The sequence below is a fragment of the Polyodon spathula genome, chromosome 11, assembly GCF_017654505.1.
Source record: "Polyodon spathula isolate WHYD16114869_AA chromosome 11, ASM1765450v1, whole genome shotgun sequence".
Lineage (NCBI taxonomy): Eukaryota > Metazoa > Chordata > Actinopteri > Acipenseriformes > Polyodontidae > Polyodon > Polyodon spathula.
The window spans coordinates 31,021,760-31,049,178 of NC_054544.1; the positions used below are offsets into that span (position 1 = coordinate 31,021,760).

The 27,419-nt window shown below is 37.5% G+C and overlaps 1 protein-coding gene across 14 annotated transcripts in view; it reads right to left on the bottom strand.

The window, feature by feature from the left end:
• Positions 1-226: 226 nt before the first annotated feature.
• Positions 227-27,419, bottom strand: part of LOC121323262 (dedicator of cytokinesis protein 10-like) — an 83,893-nt gene continuing 56,700 nt past the window's right edge. For 4 of the 14 annotated variants that reach the window (XM_041264219.1, XM_041264217.1, XM_041264222.1 and 1 more), the window contains exons 26-58: positions 26,675-26,788; positions 25,637-25,708; positions 25,108-25,254; positions 24,941-25,024; positions 24,399-24,495; positions 23,890-23,925; positions 23,283-23,458; positions 22,175-22,291; positions 21,193-21,310; positions 20,832-20,953; positions 20,398-20,512; positions 19,487-19,553; positions 18,547-18,594; positions 16,033-16,134; positions 15,178-15,302; positions 14,173-14,288; positions 13,642-13,779; positions 13,142-13,324; positions 11,941-12,051; positions 11,244-11,459; positions 10,317-10,374; positions 9,521-9,619; positions 8,324-8,430; positions 7,895-8,017; positions 7,456-7,569; positions 6,366-6,371; positions 5,178-5,324; positions 4,318-4,528; positions 3,837-4,027; positions 3,210-3,310; positions 2,542-2,680; positions 1,631-1,706; positions 227-677 (exon numbers count right to left, since the gene is read on the bottom strand). In XM_041264219.1, the coding sequence (XP_041120153.1) occupies positions 607-677; positions 1,631-1,706; positions 2,542-2,680; positions 3,210-3,310; positions 3,837-4,027; positions 4,318-4,528; positions 5,178-5,324; positions 6,366-6,371; positions 7,456-7,569; positions 7,895-8,017; positions 8,324-8,430; positions 9,521-9,619; positions 10,317-10,374; positions 11,244-11,459; positions 11,941-12,051; positions 13,142-13,324; positions 13,642-13,779; positions 14,173-14,288; positions 15,178-15,302; positions 16,033-16,134; positions 18,547-18,594; positions 19,487-19,553; positions 20,398-20,512; positions 20,832-20,953; positions 21,193-21,310; positions 22,175-22,291; positions 23,283-23,458; positions 23,890-23,925; positions 24,399-24,495; positions 24,941-25,024; positions 25,108-25,254; positions 25,637-25,708; positions 26,675-26,788 (3,747 nt within the window). In that variant the 3' untranslated portion in view covers positions 227-606. Of the gene's footprint in view, positions 678-1,630; positions 1,707-2,541; positions 2,681-2,982; positions 3,054-3,209; positions 3,311-3,836; positions 4,028-4,317; positions 4,529-5,177; positions 5,325-6,365; positions 6,372-7,455; positions 7,570-7,894; positions 8,018-8,323; positions 8,431-9,520; positions 9,620-10,316; positions 10,375-11,243; positions 11,460-11,940; positions 12,052-13,141; positions 13,325-13,641; positions 13,780-14,172; positions 14,289-15,177; positions 15,303-16,032; positions 16,135-18,546; positions 18,595-19,486; positions 19,554-20,397; positions 20,513-20,831; positions 20,954-21,192; positions 21,311-22,174; positions 22,292-23,282; positions 23,459-23,889; positions 23,926-24,398; positions 24,496-24,940; positions 25,025-25,107; positions 25,255-25,636; positions 25,709-26,674; positions 26,789-27,419 lie in introns of those variants that run through there. The other 10 variants (XM_041264231.1, XM_041264228.1, XM_041264225.1 and 7 more) reach the window with 8 other exon arrangements.

Genomic DNA, 27,419 nt, shown 5'->3' on the forward strand with positions numbered 1-27,419 from the left:
TGTTATACATACAACTTTAGTACCTTCATTTTTTTACTGAGGTGTATATTTGTTTAAAACTTATATATATATATATATATATATATATATATATATATATATATATATATATATATATAAATCTAAAGAAAAGAATACAGAAAATTTTTTTTAAAATAATGAATTCTTATTTACATTTAAAATAGTAAATAATAAAAATCAAATATATGCTATAAAACATTAACTTTCCTTTTAAAATCTCTATGCTGGGATTGTCTGTGTTAAGATACAATACTGTGATGCTATGTATTCATAGTACATACCAAGCTTGAGTACAGTCACTCAATAACATGAATCTCGAGGGGGCTGGGCTGAGTTGTGGAAAGTGCAGATACTGGTTTGGCATTGAAACCAGACTGGCATAAAGAATTAATTTCCAGAACAGCAGTGTTCCTCTATATGCGATGGGATTCTCCTGCTGCCAGCTTGGTAACAGTCCTCTCTTCTAGTTGATAAAGGTCAGTTTTTCCAATAACACTGTACAGGTGTAACAATCCTACTGTACTGGGTCAAGGTCACTCTGTCTTGGAGTTTTCTGCTGTGCCTTGCTGACCTGAGGCAGCTGTTTTACTGATGGCTCGAAAGACGTGATGCCGCTCCATTCCTTGATGCTTTGCTGTGTCCTCCCTGTACACAATCTTAAATGAAAAATAAACTCAATGAAATGCATTAGAATACAATTCAACCCCATCAGACAATCAGCTTCCAGTTCTAGCGGGCAAGGATCGGCGCCACGTAGATGTCCTAGTCTGCGAGAGACGGTCCGCTAGGCACAGTAAAGAATCGCTGTTTCACAAAAATTAAGTTCATGGGCGCTGACCACGTGCATATTCAGTCCCCAACTTGACTCTGAGGTGTGTGGAAGATTATTAAAATAATTTAATATACATTCTGACTCATTAATACAGTATAAGAAAACTTGGTGTGTCTCAGTAGTTCTTTAGTAATCATCATCTATAATATATATATATATATATATATATATATATATATATATATATATATATATATATATATATATATATATATATACCCTGACTCTAACCCTAACCCTAACCCTAACCCTGCTCTGATACAATTGTGTACTTACATATATTGTGCAAAAGGATTTACACATTAAGTCCAGTTTAATGTTATAATCCTATTGCTCTACAAATTGAGATGATCAGGTCATGCTCAAACCACAACCCGATGCAGGAGTCTCTCTGTGTGTGGCAGTCATACCAGTTATCTACATGCAGGACCTTTTTGAGTTAGCAATCTCATTAGGCTTAATTCCACATGAATTCCACAGTAGCTCAGGCAACCTGAACTCTATTCACTGAATTGTGATAGAAATTGATTTTGCTATCCTGTCCACTTCATCCACACTGAAACAATTCATTCTGATAAAGATGCAATGGACGGTTTAATATATTGCATACTATATATGAGTTTCAATGACAATTAAGCTTTTTATATAAAATCATGCTTAGAGATAATTATCTGACAGTGTCAGAAACTGATAGATAAACAGAACTAACACATTATTATTTGACAGCAATACAAAGCAGTAAGAATAAATTATTCCAAACAAGGAAATATGACGTACCACTTTTGGAAACAGTTGCGAGTGATGTATTAGATAAAGAGGAGCAGAAGCTCGAAGAAATTGTGCCATAAAGAAGCTAGGAAAGGAACAAAACAAATGAACAGCAGATTGGAAAAGAGGAGATTGACTTCCCCCCACAATTATAAAGTCAACTCCTGTTAAAGCCAGACGATTTCAGAGCTCACACGTCAAAGTGAGCAAGCAGCTAAAGTTGTGCAACAATCAGGTCATTCACCACAGCAAGCATTCAAGCAGGTCTCCACCAAAACCTGAATCTGTGAGTCTGTCCAAACCATAGTTCAGAAGGACTAGTCGATAAGCAGAATGTCAAGCAATGCAAAGGTTCAAAAGGGAAACTCTAAATATTCCTGCAAATAGGATTTGCTTGACAGAAAACTCCTCACAACCATCACCAAAAGTCAAGCAGACAATAGACTAAGGAGGTAACTCTCACTTGTCAGCTTATAATCATTGGCAGCTACCAATTGTATTGAATCCAAGTCAATTTAAACATCCTTCTCTTTGCAGTCAATGTCGATCTTTGAGTTTACCTCAGGGTTTAGCAGTCAATTGGCCTTCCTGCCTATCTCTCAGTGCTCAGGGATGTCAATCAAAACTTCCATGCAGCACCAAGATTACCCAAACCCAAGCAAGTCAAAATGCTGTGATACCTGCTCACATCAACCGTTTCTAATCTTGAATAAAAATAACATTTTCAAATGACAAGAGTTGTCCCAAATGAAATAGCATTATCACTCATTTTATCATCTCCTCCCTTACAGTAAGCTAAGAAGCTGTGTATCTTGGTTTTCTTGTCCAATGGCCAGGCAGACCAATGCCTTCATGCAACCAACATTCAGGCTCAATGAAACTGAAATCCTGTAAGTGAGCAATAAGGAGGACAAGCCAACCTGTTCATTCATGACGGTGGAGAGCTCGCTCAACATGTCCCGATAGTGAGACTTCATCTCCTCCTGGTATTCCAGCTGGTCCTCTTTGATCAGACGCTCGTTCACTTCCAGAGCATGCCCGCACGCTTCTGCAAATTGCCTGAGCCGAGGAGAAGAGTTCCATAAGAAACCTTTAGACACTGCAGCCTATGCCTATACATGTGCTGTTTTTCTAGATAGGAGACTGGAATCAACAGTTTATAGATTCATATATACCCCAATGCAACAGTATGACCACTTCCACTGAAAGGGTAATAAATCAAGTAGAACCGAACAAGCATTTAACTATGAATCCCATCTGAAGTGTTGCATTTTTGTTAAACAGCTATATTTTTACAAATAAGCGCAATGCTGATTGGTCCAGGTGGTTACAGCTAACGTATCCATAAATGTAACGCTTACTTCCAGTTTCTGCAACTCACTCCTGGAATCTTTATCAATGTTGCTTCCCTTTAAAGGTGTTATCTTTGATTCTGAGTTTTGTAAAAAAAAATTATTTTTTAGTTATTGCTCTGCACCATCTGGTGGCTGTATATTGCAATCACACAATGTTTTTCTCTTAAATAGTAGAAGGGCAAATCCCTGTAATGTACTGTATATGACCCTCTGTGAGCCAATAGCAGTAATACCTGAAAATTTCTTTCAGAAGTTTTACTTGGTTGTCAGGGTACTTTTTTGCATTCTTTTCTTCAAGGAAGGCTCGAGCATATGCCATTGGTCCTGCATTTACCTGAAAGGTAGTAATAAAAAAGTAATCATGGAGCATGTGTGTAGACATATATAACTTTGAGCAGTACTTGAAACATAGAAATGCAAATGAATACTAGGACATAAATAAAGTTAATTGGGACTATTAGTGTTATCATGAGTCAATAACCCCTGAACATCTTATGTGCAACTTATAACAGACTTTTGTTCAATTCTTTCTTTTGTAGATATTGTCTTGTATTCTTAACAGTAATCAATGCCAATTTTAAATGTTATTTTTTCCTTCCCCTTGAGCATGACTAGGGTGTATGAACTATGCATCCGCTGCAGAGTCACTTACAACAACGGACTCACCCCAAAGACTGAGCACAAGGAGGTTATGTGACTTGCTCAGGGTTAAATAGCTACTCAGTGGCTGAGCTGGGATTTGAACCAGGGACCTCCTAGTTATAATCCTGTTTCTTTAACCACTGGACCACAAAGCCTCCTAATGTCCAAGCCATACATACATATTCATTTGAAACAGCCTCGTTTTTTAATGCAATTACCTTGACACTAACACTTCCCTGCAGTTTAAGCTGCAGTCTGATCATGTCCACTTCATCCATGTAGCACAGCTGATTGAGCTCAGACACTTTCCTGGACATTTCATCAATTGCCACCTCAATGGGGTTCAGTTCTGCACTTTGCTGGTCAGTAACCTGGATCCGCTTCTTCACGTAAGGGAAAGAAGAGGTGGCTGCAGTGCAGAGGAATAAAGCATTTGACTATCACTGCTTTTGCTTTAATAATTCACAAGCAGATCAACAGGGAGTTCATGATACTGATATTGAATTCAATTGTTTCTTACATGTACAGTGCTTTGTGATGCATGTGACACACGCACACACGCACACACAGAAATGATCTAGAAATAACATTTTGTTTCCTTGTTTTCATACTGACTTCTCATTGCTAGACCCAAGTGCATCATATTGGTCCTACATTATTACTATTATACCAATAATAGGATATAGATGCAGCTTTTACTTGTCAAGATTGTTCTCCTCTTGCACTGCTCTTCCACATCTCCGTGTTTCTTTCCCGACAGTGTGAATGGAGTTTCAAACACGAAGCGTCTTATGTTGTGATGCCTCTCGAAGTCCGTTCTTTTTTCCTGAAGCTCCTTCTCATCGAAATATGGAGTCACATAGGTAACTTGGATGTAGGCATATTTTGAATCCAAATCTTTGGGATTGACCTGCAAACAACCAAAAAAACAAAAACAGTTTCAGTGACAAAGGGTGTGTATAACACTGTAGCCCCCTTTCATTTCCTGTCCCCTGTTATTCATATGAGTTCTTTTGTTATGTCTGTCCTTTGGGAAATGTATGTATACAACCAGTTTAAAATGGTAATGTCAGTGATACTGTTAGCTATCTACATGTTAATGCAACCTGTGAAGGGCAGACTCTTTAAAAAGCACTCTGAATGTAACACATCGCCTGGATATCTGGCCCCCTGTCAATTCATTGAACGATTTGGGCAGGGTTGTTGCTGTTTATAAATTCATTTTTGAGTATGTTACATCATCCTACGCACACTTTTTTTTTTTTTTTTAATACCATCAACCATTATCTCTAGGCCAATTTAACCATGTTAGTTATCAAGATCGTTTTTCAACGTAGCAAAAATAGATATATATATATATATATATATATATATATATATATATATATATATATATATATATATATATATATATATACATCTTTTTTTAGATCCTATATAATATCACGTTATTTTTTTATTTTCTAGGATATGATAACAGGAGTTTTTGTTAATTCAAATTTCTAGGATAACTGATAACAGGAGTTGCAGTAAAAACAAAACTCCTGCTGCCAACAGACCTTGTTTGAATCCTGGATCATTTTGACATGTTCTGCTCCAAATTTGTCTGAGTAGAGTTTCAGCAACCTCTGAGAGATTTCAGACAGGCCTGTCAGCTTTGGTTCTTTATAAATAAACTCCTTGCTCTCCTCCTCTTCAAAGAATCCCTGTTCAAGAAAACAAATGTTTGAAAAAAAAATCTCCTACCTATTGCACTAAGGCAAACAGTGATTTATGCATAAAATAAACTTGTAATTTATTGATGTGCTTTACAGTCATGTATGTGTTTCTTGTTCGTTGGGATGTTTTGACAATTCTACACAGTAGAATTGCAAGAAGGTGAAGATTCTGAGAAAGACCTAAACCATCATCTTATAGGAAGACAATTAAAGATCAAGCCCCCAAATACCGATTTCTAAACGATAACCCAAGAACACTCACTGGGAACATATTTAGTATTTATGCAGCAGATTTTCTGCAGGAACAGTACAGCATTTCATTATTTGAAAATACTGCAAACTGTAGCAGTGCCCATCCTGGTATATACTGCCACCATGTGGCAAACACAGGTATTGTTTTGAAAAAAAAAATCTAACACATTCTCTGAGCATCTTCATTACTGGATTCTTGAGTTTTATAGATTGCTATTGTACAAAGAATGCACAATCAAAATCCTCCACTCATACATCTGCAAAGTTTGTGCAATTAAAATATTACAATACTTGTACTGTGGGTAGCAGATGAACACAAGGTTATGACAGTTAAATTAGGTACTGTATTTTAGAAAGATTAGTTACGCAGTTTTAATACTTATTCAGAGTAATGAAGTAAAATGATTGAAATTCCATTTTGACAATGAAATAATGTGCCTGAGGCCGACACAGGAATGGGTTAACAGAATATGGTGTGAAGGCTGATAATTACAAGGTATTAAATAACACTAGACTACCTTCAAACACACGTGTACAGGATCAGGGATGTATATTGTGTCTAGTTTCACCATACTGTAAATGCACAAAAGCCAGCAACAACACTGAGAAACTTGAATAATACAAGTTTTTTTGGCTAAAACAAACAAACAAAAAAGTCTTGTATAACAGGACCTTCTCACATAAGCATACAAAACGATACTGGGCACATACAGAAGCACGTTAGGATAGTTATGAAGCAATCAAAGAAAAGATTTGCTAGAGAAATGAAAAACTTACCACAGCCTTGAATAAGACGAAAAAAGAAAGAAAAGAGCAAATGACTGCATTAAAGAAGCTTCAATTGCAGTATATGTAAAATAGAGTAATTCTGAACTAAAACCCAAACCTCTTCATGTCACACACACGCACACACACACACACACACACACACACACACACACACACACACATATGCACACACACGCACGCATGCACACACACACTCACACATATACACACATGCACGCACGCACGCACACACACATCACAACCAAATCATTTATTAAGAACATCCTTACCAAGAAATATCGTGACATACACAATGACATACAGATGCAGTAGAATACCATTATCGGCATGATTAGGGTACCTGCACAATGTGGCATATTTAAAGGGATATGTGGCACGACAGGGGACTTGCACGGGTCATTTTGCAACCATAGTGTCTGTGTGTGACTAGGTGTGTTTTTGTATAGAACATTGTATTTATTTGAATTTATGTTTGGCAGGGATGTGGCTAGCTGTATAATAGAGGAGCTGGGACATAGCTCCGTGGGTAGTTGCGGTCAAGGCTGACCAGAGGCAGGAATAGCAGACACAGAGGTGGAACAAACAGACAAAACCTCCAAAATAAAGTCACACATCAAGCAGCGTTACCACAGTGCGGTGGCAGGAAGCGCAAACCGCTGCTCCCAGTCTCTTCCCTCAACTACCCAGGGAGCTGTCTCCAAGCCCCTCTATTATACAGCTGTCCGTCTCTCTAACTGGCAATAAATGAACCAATTTGGGGAAGAACTTCATTTTAACCACACCCCTGCCAAACTTAAATTCAAATAAAAGTTTATTTACAAACACACACGCGCACACACACACACACACACACACACACACACACACAGACACAGACATATTAGTTGAATTCCTTAGTTAAAGAAGGAGGAGTAAGTTTACTCTAGAAAATCACATATTTGGCAAATGCATTTTACTGGAATGTTTAAATAGAAGTAGAAAAGCTATGTAAATAGTGGAAAATAACTTAAACAGTCAGTCTGTACACAAGGGTAGGTTACAGTAGAGTCATATTTTTTATATATAAGAAGCGCCATACCTGTCCATAAAAAGCAACGCGGTAGTATCTGCCAAACAGACGCTTCTCTGAGTTCACAACCTCAGTGACTTTGAGATATGATCGGTGGATGTCGTAGTAGAGTTCTGACAGTCTCTGTAAAGTGAAGAGGACACAAACACAAAAAAAATAATTTCCATTAGCAGTGGCGAGAGAGCAACAAAAGCTACTCCTACTTCTGTAACATTGCAAAAACTAGATTAGATTTCAGTGCTTCTTATCCTTTGTATGGAAATCATCCAGTGCATAGAACACTGCAGCAGTTTGCTATGCAGTTATTTTGCTAACCACAGTGAAACGATTAGGTGACCTATATTATCCGGCTCTAAGGCCTTGAGAGCCAGGAGCTCCTGCAGTTGAATTCCAGCTCAGCCTCGGTCTCACTCGGCTGCAGTAATATAAGGTTCTTGAAAGCACTTACTTTGAAGTCTCGTCTCTTCTCAAACACCGCAATGACAGGCTTATTCACGTCAGCGATGAGCTCGTGCCGTTCTGCTTTCCACAGGTAATCCACACACAGCTCCAGCTGCTCCACCAGAGTGTCCTGCAGAGCAGCAAGCAGAGTCAGGCCCCGCCGCCACAGGTAATGTTAACACTGCATTTCATCTTCAAGCTATTCCAGGTTTCTTACACTGATAACTACAGCCCAGCGAGCGTCACAGCATGCTCTCAAGCTCTCAAGCACCCTTCATCAAGTGAAAAGGGAAAAGAAACAGTGCTGTTTTATATCAGAATCTGAACCTGTGTATTGGGTTGTATCTGAAAAAGAATACATCATCAGCTTCTAATAAGAATGAGAGAGTACTAAAAGTGAACTCGCACAACCCTATCTGCCCTAGACGTGTATTACCTCTGTATATGGAGTGTCCTGGATCCCTGTGTCTTCCTTCATGGCCCCTTCTTCTTTCACATTGGGGGTTATACACAGAAACGCAGGCCAGCCCATTATAAACGAAGCTGAATCAAGAAACAGAGTGTCTAGTACATGCACATACTGTATCACCCTTCGAAATACAACAGAAAGTAGTTTGCATTTTTTGTTTAGCAAGACGTATGGTCAGTGCACCCCATGTTTATCTGAAGAGAATGATCCTACAGCGAGATAAAAGAAACATTTAACATCAGATGTTGTTTAGTGTGTTAATAGTGATCTTGCATCTTGGGATGGCTAACACAAGCAGGGTAGCCATATGGCTTCATGTACACTAGGACAGTTTGGGACAGTTCAGGTTTTTCAACGCACATTGCAATGCATTCTGGTACATTGTACCTTTCACAGCAGAACTACACTTACCAGAATACATTGGGTGTGAGCTAAAAGGCCTGAGCTGTCCCAAACTGTCCTATGGTAATCCTAACCACAAGTAATCCAGAGTTTAAAAACGCATAATGAGTCCCATCTGAATTATACACTCCATGCTATTCTCCAGTGCTTCTCAGCATGGCTTGCTGGCTAATAATACAGCTGTATCTACTACATTAACTACACAACATTTAGTGCAGAAAGATAGGAATTAAACTAACTACTGTGATATTTTAACATGGTGCATATGAAGTTAGGAGAATCTGCAAGTGATCAATCTGTGTGTGTTCTCATCTCGTGAATGCATGCATGATGCAAACCGGTATACAGATTTTTATGAGCAGAACCCTGGGAATAAAATAATCTCCCCAAATATGTGCACGAACACAGTCAGCATGGGAGGCACCCAGTGTAAATTGATGCAGTTTGAAAAGTAATCAATGAATTGCATGCTTACAGACCATTTCACTTCACTAAATACAAACACTAGCTATATAATAAAAAGGGTTTGTGATTATAGCAAAGACAAGGTTTTTCAAGCTATTGTATCACAAAGATGCAGTATTCTTTAAATTCAAATATGTATATGACCCATTATGGATTTTATAGCATTTAAATCATGCTTGCTTTTGGCAGCATTATTCGTTTTCAAACCAGATACTGTATTGTGCTTTTTTTCAAAGGAATACTGCAACTCGTATGTTTGTTAAGCTCTACGTTATTACATGGTATTAAAACACTCACATTCTCCATCTCGAGAGGTTAGTAACTGGTTATAGTTAATAAGATTTGCATCCTCTGAGAGCACACTCGAGTTCCGAGCCTTTTCTGCTTTCCAGTAACCTGTGTTGAGGTAGGAGTTCAACATTTTATTGAATGCGCTTGAGAGAAGCTAGAACATGCTGTTAACTATGTACAGGATATGAAGAAACATGCTGACATGGGGAAAAATGTTTGTTGCTCTATAAATGAGGATTACATAGTTATTTTAAACTGGATGAAACAAATAAGGTTAACAAAAAAATAATATTAATATTAACTATTTTCAATTGGTCTGCATCACAAAACGCTGCATACCTTTCACACACCTGTCGAAATGCATTACAAGAATGCACCCCTATTTTCCTGGATGTGGATTGTCTCCTTGGTCACATATCCATTAAGAATTAGTATTTATACAGTAGTACTGTAAAAACCTTTGTATAAGTCTATTTCCTAGGTATTTTAGGGGATACTAAAAAGGGGGGAGCGACTTATAAACCGGTGTGACCTATAGGCTTTTCCCTGAAATTGTTCTCTCAAAAAAGGTCTGTGGGGGGGGGGGGGGGGGGGGGGGGGGGGGGGGGGCTTATACACCAGTGCAACTAATCCACTGTTTTTTATGGTAAGTTCTTCAAGGTAATCACCCAATGATGTAGCCTTTTGAAAACCATGGTATATGTTACTGTCAAGATAGCAATTGTTCACAACATCACTTCTAAGGAACACAACTGACTTTATATTACTAGCATATCTTCTGCTTATTGATTGCAATTCTTACCTCTCCTTTTCAAGTATTCGGCGATGAGAGCAGCGATATGGATGTAACACATTGCAGCCTATGAAATAATAATGCAAACAATTAGAAATGCATTGGGGTCCATTTCACAGGAACTCTATTAGCCTCTGGATAGAATTTTAAGGATTGAAACACCTCCTTATGTCTCTAGAAGAACCTGCTGGAGGGTTCCCTCAGGGGGATTTATTGATTCATCTACTTTTTAAACATTAATAAATACATAAATAAGTGGAATGAGGGCTGCAGAAAATCAGGTTTATAAATTAACATCTGCTTCTGTTTAGAGCTGTTTTAATTAGATTACATTGATCTATCTATTCTATATCTGTTACCTAACTGCAGTTACCCATATTGAAGCAGAGCTGATTGCAATAATGCTGTATCTTATTTTACCAATGCTTATCAAATATTCAAATGGATCTCAATCCTGGAAGTGCTTTTTGTTTGAACCTTTTCCTACAAAATACATGCACAGGACAGGCTTATTGAGCACGTCACTACGGATTATCAAAGGATATCAAACGTCTTTACTTGCACTGAACAAGCAGTGAAGATTGGATCCCCATATTAACACCAAGACCTTGACCATTGTACCCCTTTTCAGTCAGTAAACATGCAGAAAACTAACAACATGGCTTGCACAGTCTCAAGCCGAGTTTCTCATCAGATCCAAATTACTGCTCTCTCTTATTTATGTAATCAACCTGTCATTGCATTTCAGTTGTATTCAGTAACATATTGAGATACGAAAAAGAAGCAAAACAACCATAATCTCTGGATACACCATTCAAATACAGCTAAGTGGCTGTAAAGTTGGAAAGAGGTAGAAGTGGTCATACAGGAATGGAGCTGGAAGAGCTGCTATGCTCTGCAGTCCGCACCATACTCCCTGCTACTCAGCAAGCCTACCTCTGAGAGATCTCCGTTTCTGACGTGGATCTTTGCCATGCTCTCCAGCCAAGTCCTCCGGAGCTCAGGAGTGCTGGCATATGAATTCGCTAAGCTGTACTGCAGGTCTACCAGCATCTCAGGGTCCTTCTCGTGCTCCTTCATCTGGGATGTCGCCATAAGCACAGTTCTTATTCGCTTGGTTAGGTCCTTCACCTCTGCCGGAAACGAGGTGCTCTGAGACATTAAAGCAGTGCATGTTATTGAATCAGCGCCTGATAATCAGCTACACTGGTACAGTCAGATTATACCACTCTGAGTCGTATCACTCTTTCAGTTTGTGTACGACACAGTAAATATCTTGAAATACCTGACTGGGTGTTTTAGAAAATGGTTCCCTTTAATGGTAGCCTGAACATATTGTTGCTGTATTATGGGTCTAAAATAAAGAAATAAGTGAAGTATATCAAGTTCTATATCTTACACCAAATACATAATTCAGAAATATTAAACAACTCTATGTTTCAACAGAATTTCTGTTATTATTATTATTTTTTTTTTAATAGAATTTAATAATGTAGTTGTAATATATACACCATCATGGTGTGCGCTATAGCTCTGGAAGTATAATACAGTAAGAGATGAACTCAGGTAAGAAATATCATTTAGGGTTGACATCTCAGGGAATAAGGTGTAAACCCCATTTACAAACTCGTACTTTCAGAGGTGCGTCGCCATTCGCAAAGTTATTGATGATGGCGAGAGACTGCTGGAAGCGTGATCCCCCGATCCCTGAGTCGGCTATCAGCTGGCTCACTGCTTTGATAAGCTGCGAGGGGAGAGATAAGACAAGCACAGGAGAGATATTACTGTTTGCCTGTCAGAGACACAACAGGGATCACTAGATAACGCTACTGGATTACGTGTGAAATTCAACCCTGGCTCCAGACATAGCGATAAACATCATTAGACTGCCAGCTCTTAAAAAGAATCAACTTAACTGCACTATTCATAGATCAATCAGATTACTGTGGGCTATGCTTTCTAAAGAGAAGTATATCTTAGGGGAATACTTTAACTGTGAAAACGGTATTTGTTAATTTGCAAATATTTGGTAAGGAGTAACAATTTAACCCAGCACTCCCTTAGTAGTCATTTTTATACTGACCTCATTATAGAAATGTTGCCTTGCTTTGATTTGATCAGAGACTGACTTGAAAGTAAAATATGCTGGTAACTTTAAATATCCAATAGTTTAGAAATAGTTATTAATGGAGATTAATAACACATACTGGGCCATATTTTCAAACCATTTACACAGGTTTAAACAGGTAAAACGTTGGTTCATTTTATAAAACAAGAACCAAACAACTACGCAATATAATCCTCGTTCTCTTAAAAAAAAAAAAAAAACAGTTCATTGTCTCTCAAACAACATTGATTGAAAATCAGTTGGCAGTTATACTGCCATGATTAGGCAGTATGATGGAGCACAGCTGATTATGTACAGAATATGACTGGCATATGTAGGCCTTTCACCTCTATTACCACCTGTTCAAACACATGGAATCAGCACTAATGGAGCTTTCAGACAGCCCAAACAATGGAAGGCATGGAGACTGGACTGGCCTCTCACCCCCTAGCACAAGGTTAATCTAGGTCACAGCTGGCTGCCTGTGCTGAACCTCTGGGGATCAATATAGGTCTTCGGCCCCTTGTGCCATCTATTCAGCACCATAAAACACTGCATTCAAATAAGACATGTCCCTGCTTTGAGACAATTAGACCATGTTCAAGTTTATACTCGCATTTCTAATAATGCTAATAAAATGTTCATGCTATAGCCTGAGCACCCAACAGCTCTTAGCCAAGGATTTAATTGTACTGGTCCTTCTTGTTGAATTATTTTAGGAACTAACCTGCAGGTGAGATCTCACAATGGACTTCCCTTTGGTGAATTCAAAGTTCTTCCTCATGAAGAAGTACAGTAGAGCCGAGGCCTCTGTTTGTGTTGAGCAGGACCTGTGGTTGCAGCATTTCAGAATCTCGTAGCATAAAGATCCACAGAGATCCGCCTTGCCTTGGAAGAAGGCTGAGGGGAACTGAAGAATACAAAGCAGGACAAACATTGAATTACACTTTAGAGCAGTTTAATTAGGGTGCTCAGGTTAGGTAGATGAGGAAGTGTGTGCTACAGTTCTGATAATTCTGGACAGACATATTGCAAGCAGAGAGGTAGAAATGCAAAATGGATATTTAGGCGTTGCAAATGCAGGGCTGGATTTTCCAGGTTGGCACAACAGAGGTGGCTTTTAGTATTACATGGGTACAACGACATCCACTTTTTGAATGTGCATCTTTTTTGTCTATTCAGATATCTTTAACAGGTTAATCATGTACATAAAGTGAAGGTACGCACCTTGTGAATGAATAATCTCAATGCTGCGAAGACATGTTTAAGAGCTGCTGTCGATTGATTGATTTGGAGGAACAGAAGGTAGGTATCAAAGACTTTTCTCATCAGCGGATTCTGTCCGTCATCCTGTTGCAGTTGTTTCTAAAGGGAGAACATTCAGAAAGTGAACTGTAGAGAAGGGCAGCCTTCAATACACTTGAATATAAAATACAGTAGAAACAGGTCCACGTAGATCATGTTTATACCTTTAAGACCGACGATATTAGGCTCTACAACTGTCTAGTTTTCAATTAACTTTAATGGTAATTAAACCTATATTAAACCATGTCACTACATCTTGGTGACTTCAAAAGTGCAAAAATGTGAGGGTCACCTCATTATTGTTTTCACCTACAGGATCTAACCTTGGGAAATACACACATTGGTGTAAAAGCATGATTATAGCAGATTTTTAAAATAGCTACTTTACCATGAATTACCTGTATTCGACAGCCCTTCCTAAACTTGACCCATGCTCAATTTTATTCCACGTACCTTGTGGTGCTGAGTAAAGAGACCTAGTATGTCCAGGACTGTAAGGCAGACTTCAGTTGCAACATTTGCCTCCACGTCTGTAGGGTTTAAGGTGTCTGTTTCAGCGACGTTACCATCTGCACAAAACAAACACACCAGGCATGGCGTTACACAGTGGTTTACAGGAGGGTATCCGCGCAGCAGGGGACAGATTAGGCTCATTTCAGTTGACATGGTTTATTAATTCTGCTTTGATCACCATTCCCCAGTCCTGTGTTTAAACAAGTACAGTAGAATGTGAGCGTTAAATAATGGTGCTTGTTATGCAGTTCAGCTGTTTGTTATTAAAAACCTGGCCATGTAACAGAGATAAAAACCCATCTCTGTGTATATAAACCAATCAACCCTCTGCTAGATAAGGGCTCTTCAGAACTCTGTTGCTTTCTTATGTTACCGCATTAGCATTATCTACTAAGGCATCACTTGGCAGACAGATACCTCCTTGGGTGAGGGAGCTATATTTGGATTCTGATACTCTCACCCATTTGTTTTTTCTGGAAAATATTCTTCTTTTTAATACCTAGACCATGTTTTCATATATATATATATATATATATATATATATATTATATAGATATAATATATATATATATATATATACGTCTCAATATATATTGGTATTTTAATGTTTTATTTCTAAGCCACATTACAGCACATTTCCAAAACTGTTTTGTCATTTGATTGGCGATACTAAAATTTGCTAAAAAAAAAAAAACATACTAGATGTTATGAATACAGCTCTGGATTTAGGACTGCATTAACAAGACTTTGAGAACTGTTTTGAAGAATCTTTTTGTGTTTAACAAAATACAATGCTTTGAGTTATGATAATTCCTAACCCTTTCTAAAACAGTTGAAGGTGATTGAAAAAGTGCAAAGTGATTTAATTAATACAAAATGAGGTTTTAAAAAATTCAGCCCTCAAAACAGACCTTGGTGTATTCCATTCAGGGATCTAGCACTTACTGGATCCTGCATTTGCACTGTCTATCATTTGTAACAGCTTGGGGTTTGACAAAGCGTTCTTTCCACGTATTATTGGCATGGTCTGAGAGCGACAGTGTCTGTGGCCATCCTGACTGGAGTGCATCCTGAACAAACACACAACAGAAACAGGAATTCATGTCAGAACTGGGATCACTTGTCATTTGTCATTATCAGTCAAAAATATTACCTTCCAGGAGTGCTAATCAAGCTTGGATATCTTTTGGTTCTTGTCTAGTATTTCAATTATATGCAGATACTGTATTGCAAAGACAGCACATGAGGTGGACAGTTACTGCTGCTTCATGGGTTGTATGTCAAATGTAAAAGTTCCAGAATGCTGCCATTTACCTATATTGTACTTGAAATATTTGCATATCATGAATTAAAAGCAAAGAACTAAAAGATTCTCAGCACAATCAATGGTGGCCTATTAATACGAGAAAATGGACTTCAATGCATTTATTCAACAATTATCTCATATACTGAAACTCAAAAAAATGTACGTGTCATTTACCTTGTTGATTTGAATTTCAATACAGGCTTTTTAAGGCTTTCGGTTAAAAGTGTATTTCGGACCCCATCACCGTTTAATTAAAATTCCAATTGCACATATCTAACAGTGGAGGACTTACAGTATAGATTTCTTGTATTGTCTGTTTTCTCTTAGCAACAGTTACTGCTTATGTTGTTATAAGCTTACTGTCAGTTAATTAACCAGCATCTTTCTTGGAAATCAAGGTTAAAGATATGACAGTTGTAATATATCTGACCCACATATTTATTTAGCTACAGAATGTATTTTCAAACCTTAAACTCAGAGGTGCATAAGTTTACCATTGTGAGAGGAGACCGGGAGCTTGAGTAGAGGAACTAGACCCTTTGAGAGTGCCATTGTTCTGGGTGGCCTGTGCGAGTTTAACAGCCGCAGCTAGCTTCCTGTTTACATTAAACGAAACCAAAATAAAAAAATCCAGGTAGATGTTATAATATGATATTACTGTTATTATCTGACTACTGTTTGCTGTGTGCAACAGGAAGCCAAGCAGGGGAAGGCAGGGCGAAAGTAAGCAGAGAGTTAGAAGTAGACTTAGGTTTCTCAGTGAGTACGTTTAGTACTGAAATTTAATCATCAAGCACTGCTTTTGTTTGATGAGCCTCTTTTTTATGATTTCAGAAGAATTTGGACCTCTTTATGTTTTATTCTTGCTGTGTAAAAGAAGTTACCCTTCACTGTTTTCATATACGTTACATAATTTGTTTTACTGTTTGTTTTTTTTACTACTTATCTTTCACAGCAATCTTTCTATTTGAACCCCCTCTATCACAATCACAACTCTGTACAGCGTACTGTATCAATGTTGAAGACAGACAGCTCAATGCAGTGCACTCTACCAGTGTTGAAGACAGACAGCTCAATGCAGTGCACTCTACCAGTGTTGAAGACAGACAGCTCAATGCAGAGCGTGCTGTATCAGTGTTGAAGACAGACAGCTCAATGCAGAGCGTGCTGTATCAGTGTTGAAGACAGACAGCTCAATGCAGAGCGTGCTGTATCAGTATGGAAGACAGACAGCTCAATGCAGAGCATGCTGTATTAAGTGTTGAGGATAGCGGATATCCTTTTGTATCTCTGCCAACAATGTTATAAAAGCCCCTGAAAATCTATTTCATCACATTTTGTTTAATTAAATGGCACCATATGGATTTTTTAGAAGTATCATTCTTATTACAGATGGCACCATATGGATTAACATTGGTAGACCAGGCAAGGCAGAACTAAAAATAAATAAATAAATAATTCTCTATAACGTGTCACTTTCAATGTTTCTTTTTATTTGCTTTTAAGTAAGAGCTGAATTGTTACACGTAAGTAATGATAGGTTTAGGCACCATCATTTTACTAAAATGTTCATGAATTTCTAATTCACCACTTCAGGACATCAGTTTGGCATGTTTTTAACACAGCTTCCATGGCGATGGATGGAGGCTTGTCTTCCAGTGAGTGAAAGTCCTTCTCTAACCTTGATTCCTGCTGCTCTGTTCTGAGCAGTTCAAATTCTTAGTAATTTAACAAATTGGAATTAGAAAATGAATTAATAAATTCAGAATAATTGAAAAACAGATTCTAAATAGATTCTTACAACTGAAACATAATAAGTATTGTATAAACATTATTATTATTATTATTATTATTATTATTATTATTATTATTATTATTATTATTATTATTATTATAATAATAATAATAATAATAATAATAATAATAATATAATAATAATAATAATAATAATAATAATAATAATGCAGTTGTTTACAAGCATACTGTGCTGTGCGGTAAGCCTCAACGTATCATTGGCTTGTACAATGCAGAAGCATGTTTATGAATAGCAGGTATGGCAGGTAAAGGTCACACAGTAAAGATGTGTCTCAGGGGCCAGTTCTTGAACCTCAGCTCTGAGAGGCTTGAACACACGATCTGAAGGAATAGTGTACCTCTGTGTTCCAAAGAGCAGGAAGAATGAATGTCAACCAGCCCCTAAGGATGCAACTCCACTAGCCACTGGCATGATGCTTTTGACAGGGAATATAGGTGACACTGTTGCACAGTTGAAGGGTTTAAAGGACTTACATAAAACAATAAATTTGCAAAACCGTGACTGATTAGTCTGTTGGTTTGGGTACTGTAGCTACAAATGACAATTTCTGTGAGTGAAGTCTTGGTACAATAGCTCTGCTGTTTGCAGAAACAAAACAGCACATACATATTATTTAACAATGTCAGGTTAGCATAAAACCCCCTCTATCTATTTATCCTTTGGACTGCATTATGTCTGTGTGTGGCGGTCACTCCAAATCACAAAGCATTCCATCTGTTACACATTATGAATGGATTGCATTGATTGGACATGCCAATAGTTTGATACTGTCTGCATGCAGAATATCTTACTTTTTACAAGCAGTTGATGTATTCAGAAGAAAGCAGTCAAATGCAGTTACATTTTTAGTCACATGAATGAAATAAATAAATAAAAAAAATAAACATACACACACACACACACAAATAAAAACAGGGTTTATTTTAATGATCTAAACAACAGCCAAAGCCTGTCTGAATCCTGCTGGTGTTTTCCACCAGGGGTGAACTATTACCATTACTAAATACAGTAAAAATACAGTGGCAAGAGGGCTGCAATAGTGAAGGTTTACAACTTTGAGTGCTGAGATCCTCCCCTGTTTAGATCATTAAAATCATGATGTTAGTATCTAGTACAAACATATTAGACATTACAATAAAAATCATATCTCTAATAATATTAAAAGGTTATACAATATGAAACAAACACATACCTTGCAATATGTCTCTTCCCCAAAAAGCGAAAGTGCTGGAGACATAATCTGAAGGCAAATCAAACACATTTCGCGTTCATGTTGGTTTACTTGTAGCTTTATTGCTGCATTACAAGGATGGGGTTAACTTGTCTGAAGGAGCTGGAAAAACTGCACAGTGATTAAAGAAATACCCTTTCTTCCAAAGGCTTTTGTCCTGGATGCTTTAATCATTGAGAGCCAGCACAGGTGAAATAAGAATATAGTACATGGGAAAGATTGAGAACTGAGCCAATAATAATAATAGCGTCAATGAGACAGTGGAGTCTAAAATAAAAGACATAGGACTTCATTTTCAACTGTCAAAGCAAATTTGATTTTAATTATTAATTATTTTTTACACTGCATCAACATCCTGAATATTCCTTTGAATTTGACTGTCACTAATGGCTTACAGGTAAAGGCAGATTCACCAATTGCAAAGCATTTACATAAATTCTCCTTCAATCTTTCTGTAAAAGATCATTAGTCCGGAAGCACCTGCTCATTAATATTCACTACCACTGCCGTTCCTTGCTTTATAGGGATTTTACAGTCTTCTATTATGCTTATGAAGATTTGCATCTTAAATCAGTAGACAGCTGGATTATTAATAAGAGATGAAACCGGAAAATAAGCAGATGAAGCCCAAATATCAGGCATGAACAAGCTTTTGCTTTACTGCTTACTACAAGGAATTTAAGGACGTATAACATCTGAAATCTATAAATAACAGATATATAAATAAACAACACAGTTTTAATTTGGGGGCTTTCACATGAACCTTCATGTGTTTCATACCTGTTCTGTAACATTTAAAGTGTTTGCTCTCTTTTAAATTGTTTACAATCTTTACACTGAAGCAAATTCTCAGGAAACATGTCCCAGTGTGTGAAAGATAAAAGCAGCAATAGGTACTTACTCTAAAATGTTGAAGAAGTCTGAAATCTCTTGGTGAACAGCTCTGTGCCAATAAGACACTATCACATCTGCAAAACAGGGGAGAATACAATATATTACAGGAATACAAGACTAGTCAATCATTTGTGGTTTTGTTAATACCCAAACCCTTAGGCTAATTATTCTCGAATTAATCCATTCAAAGACTTTACAACCCCATATAAAACTGCTTTGGGTACTACTATTGAAATCACTATTAAAGAATACCCATAAAGGACGACCCCTCAAAAGTCATGAATTCCTGTACATATAGTCTCCATGGTTAAAATATCTGTATACAAAGATCAACAGTCCCTTGAGTGGTTGCTATAAGCTGGTTTTACTGAATTTCAAAACAATTATTATTCTGTGTGTTGAAATCTGCAGTGCCCGAAGCCAAAGCCAGTATATCAGGGGCCTATTTAGCAGACAAGAGACCAGGAACACTGAACCCAGATTCATGTATTTAAAATATAGAAATTCATTATTAACATATGTAGAAGATTTATTTCATAGCATCACTCTCTATTTGGTATTCAACATGTGGAATCAAAAAATCACAAGAACAGTTTCACTTGCAGAATGAAGGCATAAGGTGGACAGCGAGAAAGACGATGACAAGAGGAGTGGGCAGGATAATGAAATGCACAAGCTTAATACAGCCGGTCTGAGGGTTTGCTATTTTGTTTACACCAGTGCAACATGTATTTTGGCTAATCCAGATGTCTGTAAAGACTACGCATGATCCTGTAGTAATAAAAGTATTGTGGATTGCCTGTAAACCTGTGTGTGGATCTCTTCATTCTTTATCCCAATAGCTAAGCAGTACTCTTTTGCCAAACAGCAAGCCCACAGCCCCAAATCAGGAGATGGCAATCTGAAGAGATACTTTACCCTCAGAGATCATCTTCATTAGGTGAAGGAAGCACATGAGAAGGCTTCTTGTTTCTGCCTGGTCCAGCTTGTCGAAGCGAAGAGCTGATCCAATCAATGACAACGGCCTGGCAAACTAAAAAAAGTGAAAAGTAACCATTATACTTGCATGATTAACACACACACACACATATACACACACACACACACACACACACACACACACACACACACACACACACACACACACGCACGCACGCATGCACGCACACATACAGACTCAAACATACAGGTATTCAAAGTTTTAGAATAGATGACACAAAACTGTCCTGTTAGCTGTATTTTTCCGCCGATATCTACTATTGGACCAAGTTAAAAATACACATTGAAGACCACAGCGGTCCCTTATTGGACAGCGCAGATGCAGAGTAGTTGAAGAGATGCAGATGGAGTACCTTCTCACAGGCATCTGTCTTCTCGCTATTCTTGTCACTGTTACTGGGGTTCGACTCAATGCTTATCAAGGAGGCCCTCGAGTCAGCATGGTTTGCAGTAGACACTGCCAGCGATGAAAAGGCTGTTAATATGAATTCAGACGTTTATTATGCTACTTTTTATTGCAGTAAAGAAAAGCACTTTCCAGTTTCGACGACCTAATACATCAAACTGTTTATTGTCTTTGTTTATTTCATGATTACGTAACTATGTACCATTTGTACAAATAAATACTAACACCTTTATATTAAATAAAGTAAACATCAAGAACGACATACCAGCCAGAAATGAAGTGAAGACACATTAAACATCTATGCCTACCTGTTATTGAGTTTAGCACCTCTTTAGAGAATGAAGTATCCACTGAGTTTGCTTGTCTCAAAGCTGAGGTCACCTGATTCTGCAAACCCCCTGCTGCACTGAGGTCATCTCTGGAGCCCTGCATTCCAAAAAAAAAAAAACCCAAAAAAACAATGAAGAACACAGTGCAGATAACAGTGCAGTATCAGTCTGTAAGTATGTAATAACAGTGCAGTATCAATCCCTAAGCATGTAATAACAGTTCAGTATCAATCTACAATCATGTAATAACAGTGTAGTATCAATATGAAAGCATGTAATCACAGTTCAGTATCAATCTGCAAGCATGTAATAACAGTACAGTATCAACCTGCAAGCATGCAGTAACAGTACAGTATCAATCTGCAAGCATGTAATAACAGTACAGTATCAATCTGCAAGCATGTAATAACAGTGCAGTATCAATCTGCAAGTATGTAATTTCTTTCAGAAATATAGTGCAGAAGTTAGAGCAAGAATTGCGTAAGGAAACCCTCCAAATAAAACGAGAATACTAAGATAAACCATCAGCCCATTTTCTGTTTTAAAGATCATCGCAACTGCACAGCTAATGCTGCCACCCTTACATTCTCAACCTGCTTTAACCTGGAACTCTATTCAAAGCAATACATTTTACAACTCCCCATTCACACCACTCTCTGCCAGCCCCATTCAAAATGAGGGCATGCTGAAAAGCTCTTCTATTTAGGCTGGTTCTCTATTGAGACCATCATTCACACAGGGATTGCACATTATTAAGTGATGTTAATGGGGGTGGGGGTACAAATCAAGGTAAGAGGAAAGCACCATTAGTAATATGGATGCATTTAGTTCTAGTGCTTTTTATAGCATTCAAACTGACTCGTTATTTTTTCTATAGTGACTGCAATAAAGTAAGTCCTAAGTCAGTTGAACAAGATATACAGAATAATTTAAAAAGGGTGGATCACAGACTCAAACTCACTTGATTAGAGGAACTGAAGTTGAATGGGAATAGGTCCCTCATGAAAAACCTTGGCATGTTGTCAAGCAGCATGCCATACAGTGGCAGGTATAGGGATGCTATCCTTGCCTGTTTGCTCTGCAAAATAAAAAGACATTATTGGTTGTGTCAGGTGTGATGAAAGGAGTCCAGCGTAGCAACAGCAACTGCTGCAAGAGCCAAGTGTTTAAGAAATGCCTTCACTGAGTTTAATTACAATATACCCTATCTGTGTTCTTCCAGTTTCCCACTGTGCATTGTGCTGTTTCCTTTACTGGGGGCACCATGTTTAATTGTTTCCTGTTGTTCATCTCTGTAAATAATTATTTCACTGTATCAGCTGGCATCACTTTCTCTGACGTTGGAGAAAAAACGTACATAGATGAAGACACTATCGAAAAACATTTGTCGGACTGAGTACCACAGGAATAACACCTGAATATCTGATGCACTTCCTCTGAGTTCGGAAGTCATTCATTTTGAATTCAGACCTGTTAATCCATGTGGATTTAATTGCCCGAATTCATTCCATTTTCCCATAAAAGAAACGCTGTTGCTCACGTGAGACATGCATTCATGCATGAATGAACCCTTCTCCCAATCCCCTGGTGGGCGATATGGGTATAAATTAGTGAAAAATAAACAGTGAACTCATTAGGAATGGATGGAGGGGAAAAGGGAAGCGTAATGTTTTAAAATCAAGATGAATGAACAAGGCTGAATTCAAAATGTATTACTTCAGAACTGCAGGAAGTGCAGAATCTATGCAGGTGTTATTCCTGTGGCATTCACAGGGAATACATTATGTATTTGCAGCCATTATTTTGAAGTGTTACCTTTTTATCTTTTCATGTCAACCTGCTGGTTCTCACTTACAGAAGACACCTTTAACAAAGGGATGCTCAAATGTACTTTTCCATGAAGAACAATTCACAATACTGTTGGTAACACTTAATTTTAGGAGACATGAATAGCACATTAAGGACAAATATAGTCCAGTGATATTACTGTTGTACTTAATCTTGATGTGATGCAATTCAATTGCTATACAACTACTACTTTAGAAGCTAAAAAAAAAAAGTGCCCATACTTTATCTGCATATCTGTCATCTAATGAATGCTTTGCCATGAGGTTCTTCAGAATAGCCAGAGCCAAGTGTCTAATATCTTGATCCTCCTGCAGCGCAAAGCCAACTTCCCGGAGCAGCAGTCCGGTCAGGAAGTGCTTTCGGCAGTATTCACTGGTCAGGCTGTATTCGGGAACATCTGTGGAACAAGAAAAACGATTTAACTAAGCCACTAGAATTGTAATAATTACAGACAAAGTGAACTAGTGTTAGGGGGCTGAGCCACGTCATTACTGCAGAACCGAAACCAATTTGTTTAAATGAATAATGAAAACTCTATGTGCTGCCGTTAACATTTCCCAGACTGTTATATTATACACTGTACATACTGCTATATTATACAGTGCACTGAAAATAATTGGGACAGCTCTTTCAATGGAAAGTTAATACTGTACCTGAGTGGCCAGACCTAAATGAAACGAGAAAGCTTGTTGATTAGAAACCTGAGCGCTTGTTCGTTGAAGATTTTGCCTGAGAGCCACTGATTGATTATTAACGTTCATTTTAGAAACTGCATCATTCCTTGTCCTGAAATCCAGACTACAATTAAAGACACATTAGGGTTCATACCTTGTGTGCTCTGTGTTTGTGAAGGGGACGCCTTGTCTGCGTTTAAGGAAATAGAAAGGAGAGAAGTGTTAGTATTGTAGTTTAGTGCAAAAACCTCAAGACAGCTTCAAATCTTTTGTTGTAGTGGGATTTACAGTTTTAGAAAACAATGCAATTTAATTTAGCAATCTCATGAACAGCATTGTAACTCTGGGCTAGATTCACAAAGCTATGTGCTCCAGATTATTATTAGAATTATTGTTGTCTACAAAAAAAAACACCATTTACAATTCTAAAATGAATATGAGTCACCACCACTACAAGACAAACCATCAAATGTTTGAGCTGCTTACTTCTGCTTTGGTAACATTATTGGGTGTGTTATCAAGCTAATAGCGTTTTGGAGTAAGTACCTTTGAGAATCTAGCCCACTATATCAAAACAGTATGTTGAATACATTGGGGAATACAGTGTAAGGTTAAACCAACTCTCACTATACAGCAGACCCTCTTGATTACCTGTCATATTACCTGTGATCTTTGCCGATGGCATAGGCAGGCTGAGAGGTATGTGGTGCTCATGGTTACAGACTTCTCGAAGAAACTCAAACTTGAATTCACACAGAGTCTGAAACATAAGGTGAAGTCAGCAAACTGACAGCAAAAGCACGTACCATCAGTACTTTACAAAGCTGTGGGATTGTTCGAGCATTACTTCATAACAGGGAGGGCTGGGTTGAGGAGTTGCCGTCAGTTTTACTTTGGCAATATACAACTAAAATAACAGATCTGCACTTTTTACACTAGCTCTAGGTCATGTGGTGTTAACTTTGGCACAAAACAGATAGCATTTTACAAGTGCAAATAAATCATTTTACAAGTGCAAATAAAGAACAGTATAATCTCCAATTGTGCTGACAGTCACATGATATTTGTATAGATTTCTTAAATATTTTCAGAACAGTGGGATTTCAACATTGCCTGCTGACAAAGAAGATTCTAAATCTAAAATGTGAACAAACTGGGACTAAAAAAATGTAATTAAATAAAAAGTATTTTCGAATATGTATTACCTTATTATCTCCTGGTGCGATCATATTGATGTAATTATTGATAAGCTTAAATGTGAATCCTCTATCCATAAATGTGAAACAGCGCTGCAAAATGAAAGACACGTGACCTTATCATTTGATATAATTAAGTCAATGAAGAAACCAGTCCTGTCATCTCGCTGCCCTACCTTCACAAACATGGCAACAGCAAGGTTTGCATTCCGCGTTTCCTCTTGAAACTCCTTGTTTTTCCAGAATACATGATCCGACACGTTCATTATCAGTGAGTCCAACGTGTTTGGGTAAGATGCAGGGAACCTCTCGGAACGGGGAAGCTATTATTAATACATTTAGAAATATATATTCCATTATTACATTTTAAAACAAACAAGCACAAAAGCAAATAAATAAATAAATAATAATACATACAGATTTTATAGTGAAATATACTTTCAGACAGAACTCCTTTTATTTAGGATGGTTACTCGCTTCCAGAGGTAGCTAAAACAAACTTTGTTTTTTACACAGGAACGTCCTGCTGCCAGCTGCATAACAGTTTTCATATTGATCTGCTTGAACTTGAACACCACTGAGATGAAACAGGGAGGGGCCCACACTGCTATTGTGACCACAGAGACATTGTGAGTGGCATATACAAGGTCCCATTTACTATTTCTTATACAGTATAGTTCAAGGTTATAAAAAATGCTCTCTTACCGCTAGGTTACTTGAATCCACCAGATACTGGGCTGTTGACTTCACAATGAGCTCCAAGAAGATCCACAAGTACTACAAAGCAACATAAAATACATCAACATACTGTTCATTTTGATGTACTGTAATGGCAAGTAAACTACTGTACATGTTACTAGTTTGGCCAAAGATCTTATATTCTGTGCTCATACAATATTGAGCTCCAAGTGGCTGATGATACTGATGATGAGCAGAGGTTGGGAGAGGAGAGGGGGAGGGGGGTTGTAAGTATATATTGTTTCATCACATTGAGCAGAAAGAGTTTTGTAATAAAGTATTTTATTACATAGGTCTCTTCCCAGACTGGCTTCTGAGGCAAGAAATGCAATTAGAACATTTTAACATTGAAAAGCTAACTGAATAATACTAATGAGTATGGTCAAACTATTGAGAAAGTAAGTATTTTTATTGAGTGAATTTCAAATAATAACAAGTAAACATGCAACTTATTTAAGGTGGTAACTTTGTCACAATTGTATCAGTAGAACTGTTTCCAGCAGCATGTGTTGCTATTCAGGTCAGAGCAGTGCTCTATAAAATAGCTCTGTGACTCACAACGGTCTCTTGCATTTCGGTCAGAGGGGTGAAAAGCAGATTAAATCATGTTTGAAAGCTTGTCACAGCCTTTTAAAAAATATGTTACATACACAGATGTTGCAGGGTGCTGAATATACTGTACAGTACAATACAGCACCATCTCCCAATATGTCAGGTGAGATTTGTACATATATTTCCCAATCCTTCTGATCACTGTTTTGTTTCTGTAGCAAAGGGTTTGTGTTATACATGCATTGGTAGAATTTTCGTTATCCGTTTCTCATGATGTACCTTTGTAGAGCCACACATATCATTTGTTTTTAGTTGTGTTGCATTTACAAAGACAGACATTGTGACTCCATTTGACACAAGCCACAAGATACAAGGACAATTCTGATCACCACTACACATTGTTATCTGACATCCAGCAAAACATAATGTCAGATGCAACATCTTTTATTTTACCTTAAGTGTATTTCTAACCGGTACTTGTTCATTGGTTTTTAAGATGGAATTAATTCCCTTTGCAAGCTCTTCATGCACTGTTCGTGAATGGTGTGATTCTGCCTTGAAAACAAACTGCAAAAACAAAGAAAAAGATAAACATAAATGAATATAAGAACCCCACGCACACAGGTGACACATGTATATGTAACTGTATGTATATATTATCTTTCATTTACACAGAGCATTTTACAAACCTTGTTACTGTCAAGACTATTATTACTATTATTATAATTGCTATAGTATGTTTCCCAATTTATATTTTATTGATTCTTCAAACAAAGAAACAAACAAACAGCAAAATCAAGAAACAAAATCTGCCAATGCAGCAAGTATTGCCTTGGTGTTTTTTTTTTCTTTTGCTATTTAATTTAGCTATTTTTTTCTTTTGCTATTTTTTTGCTATTTAAATTATTTATCAAAATATACTGTAGTATCCCCATATTCCTAGATAAAGAGCCATATTCAGAAGCAGTATTGCATGCTAATGCTCAATGAACTCAGGACACTTATTAAGCACTAACACTCAAGTGTTGTTCCTGAATATGGACTTTAAAAGGGCTACACTAAGCACATTTTACAAATGTCAAATGTGTATAACACAGGGTTCTGTGGAAATATGAGGCTTTTTTTATGATGTTGTTCAAGATAATATTCTTCAGATGTTCCTTATGCTCTAACAGGAGCAGGAGCTGGTGTAACCTCA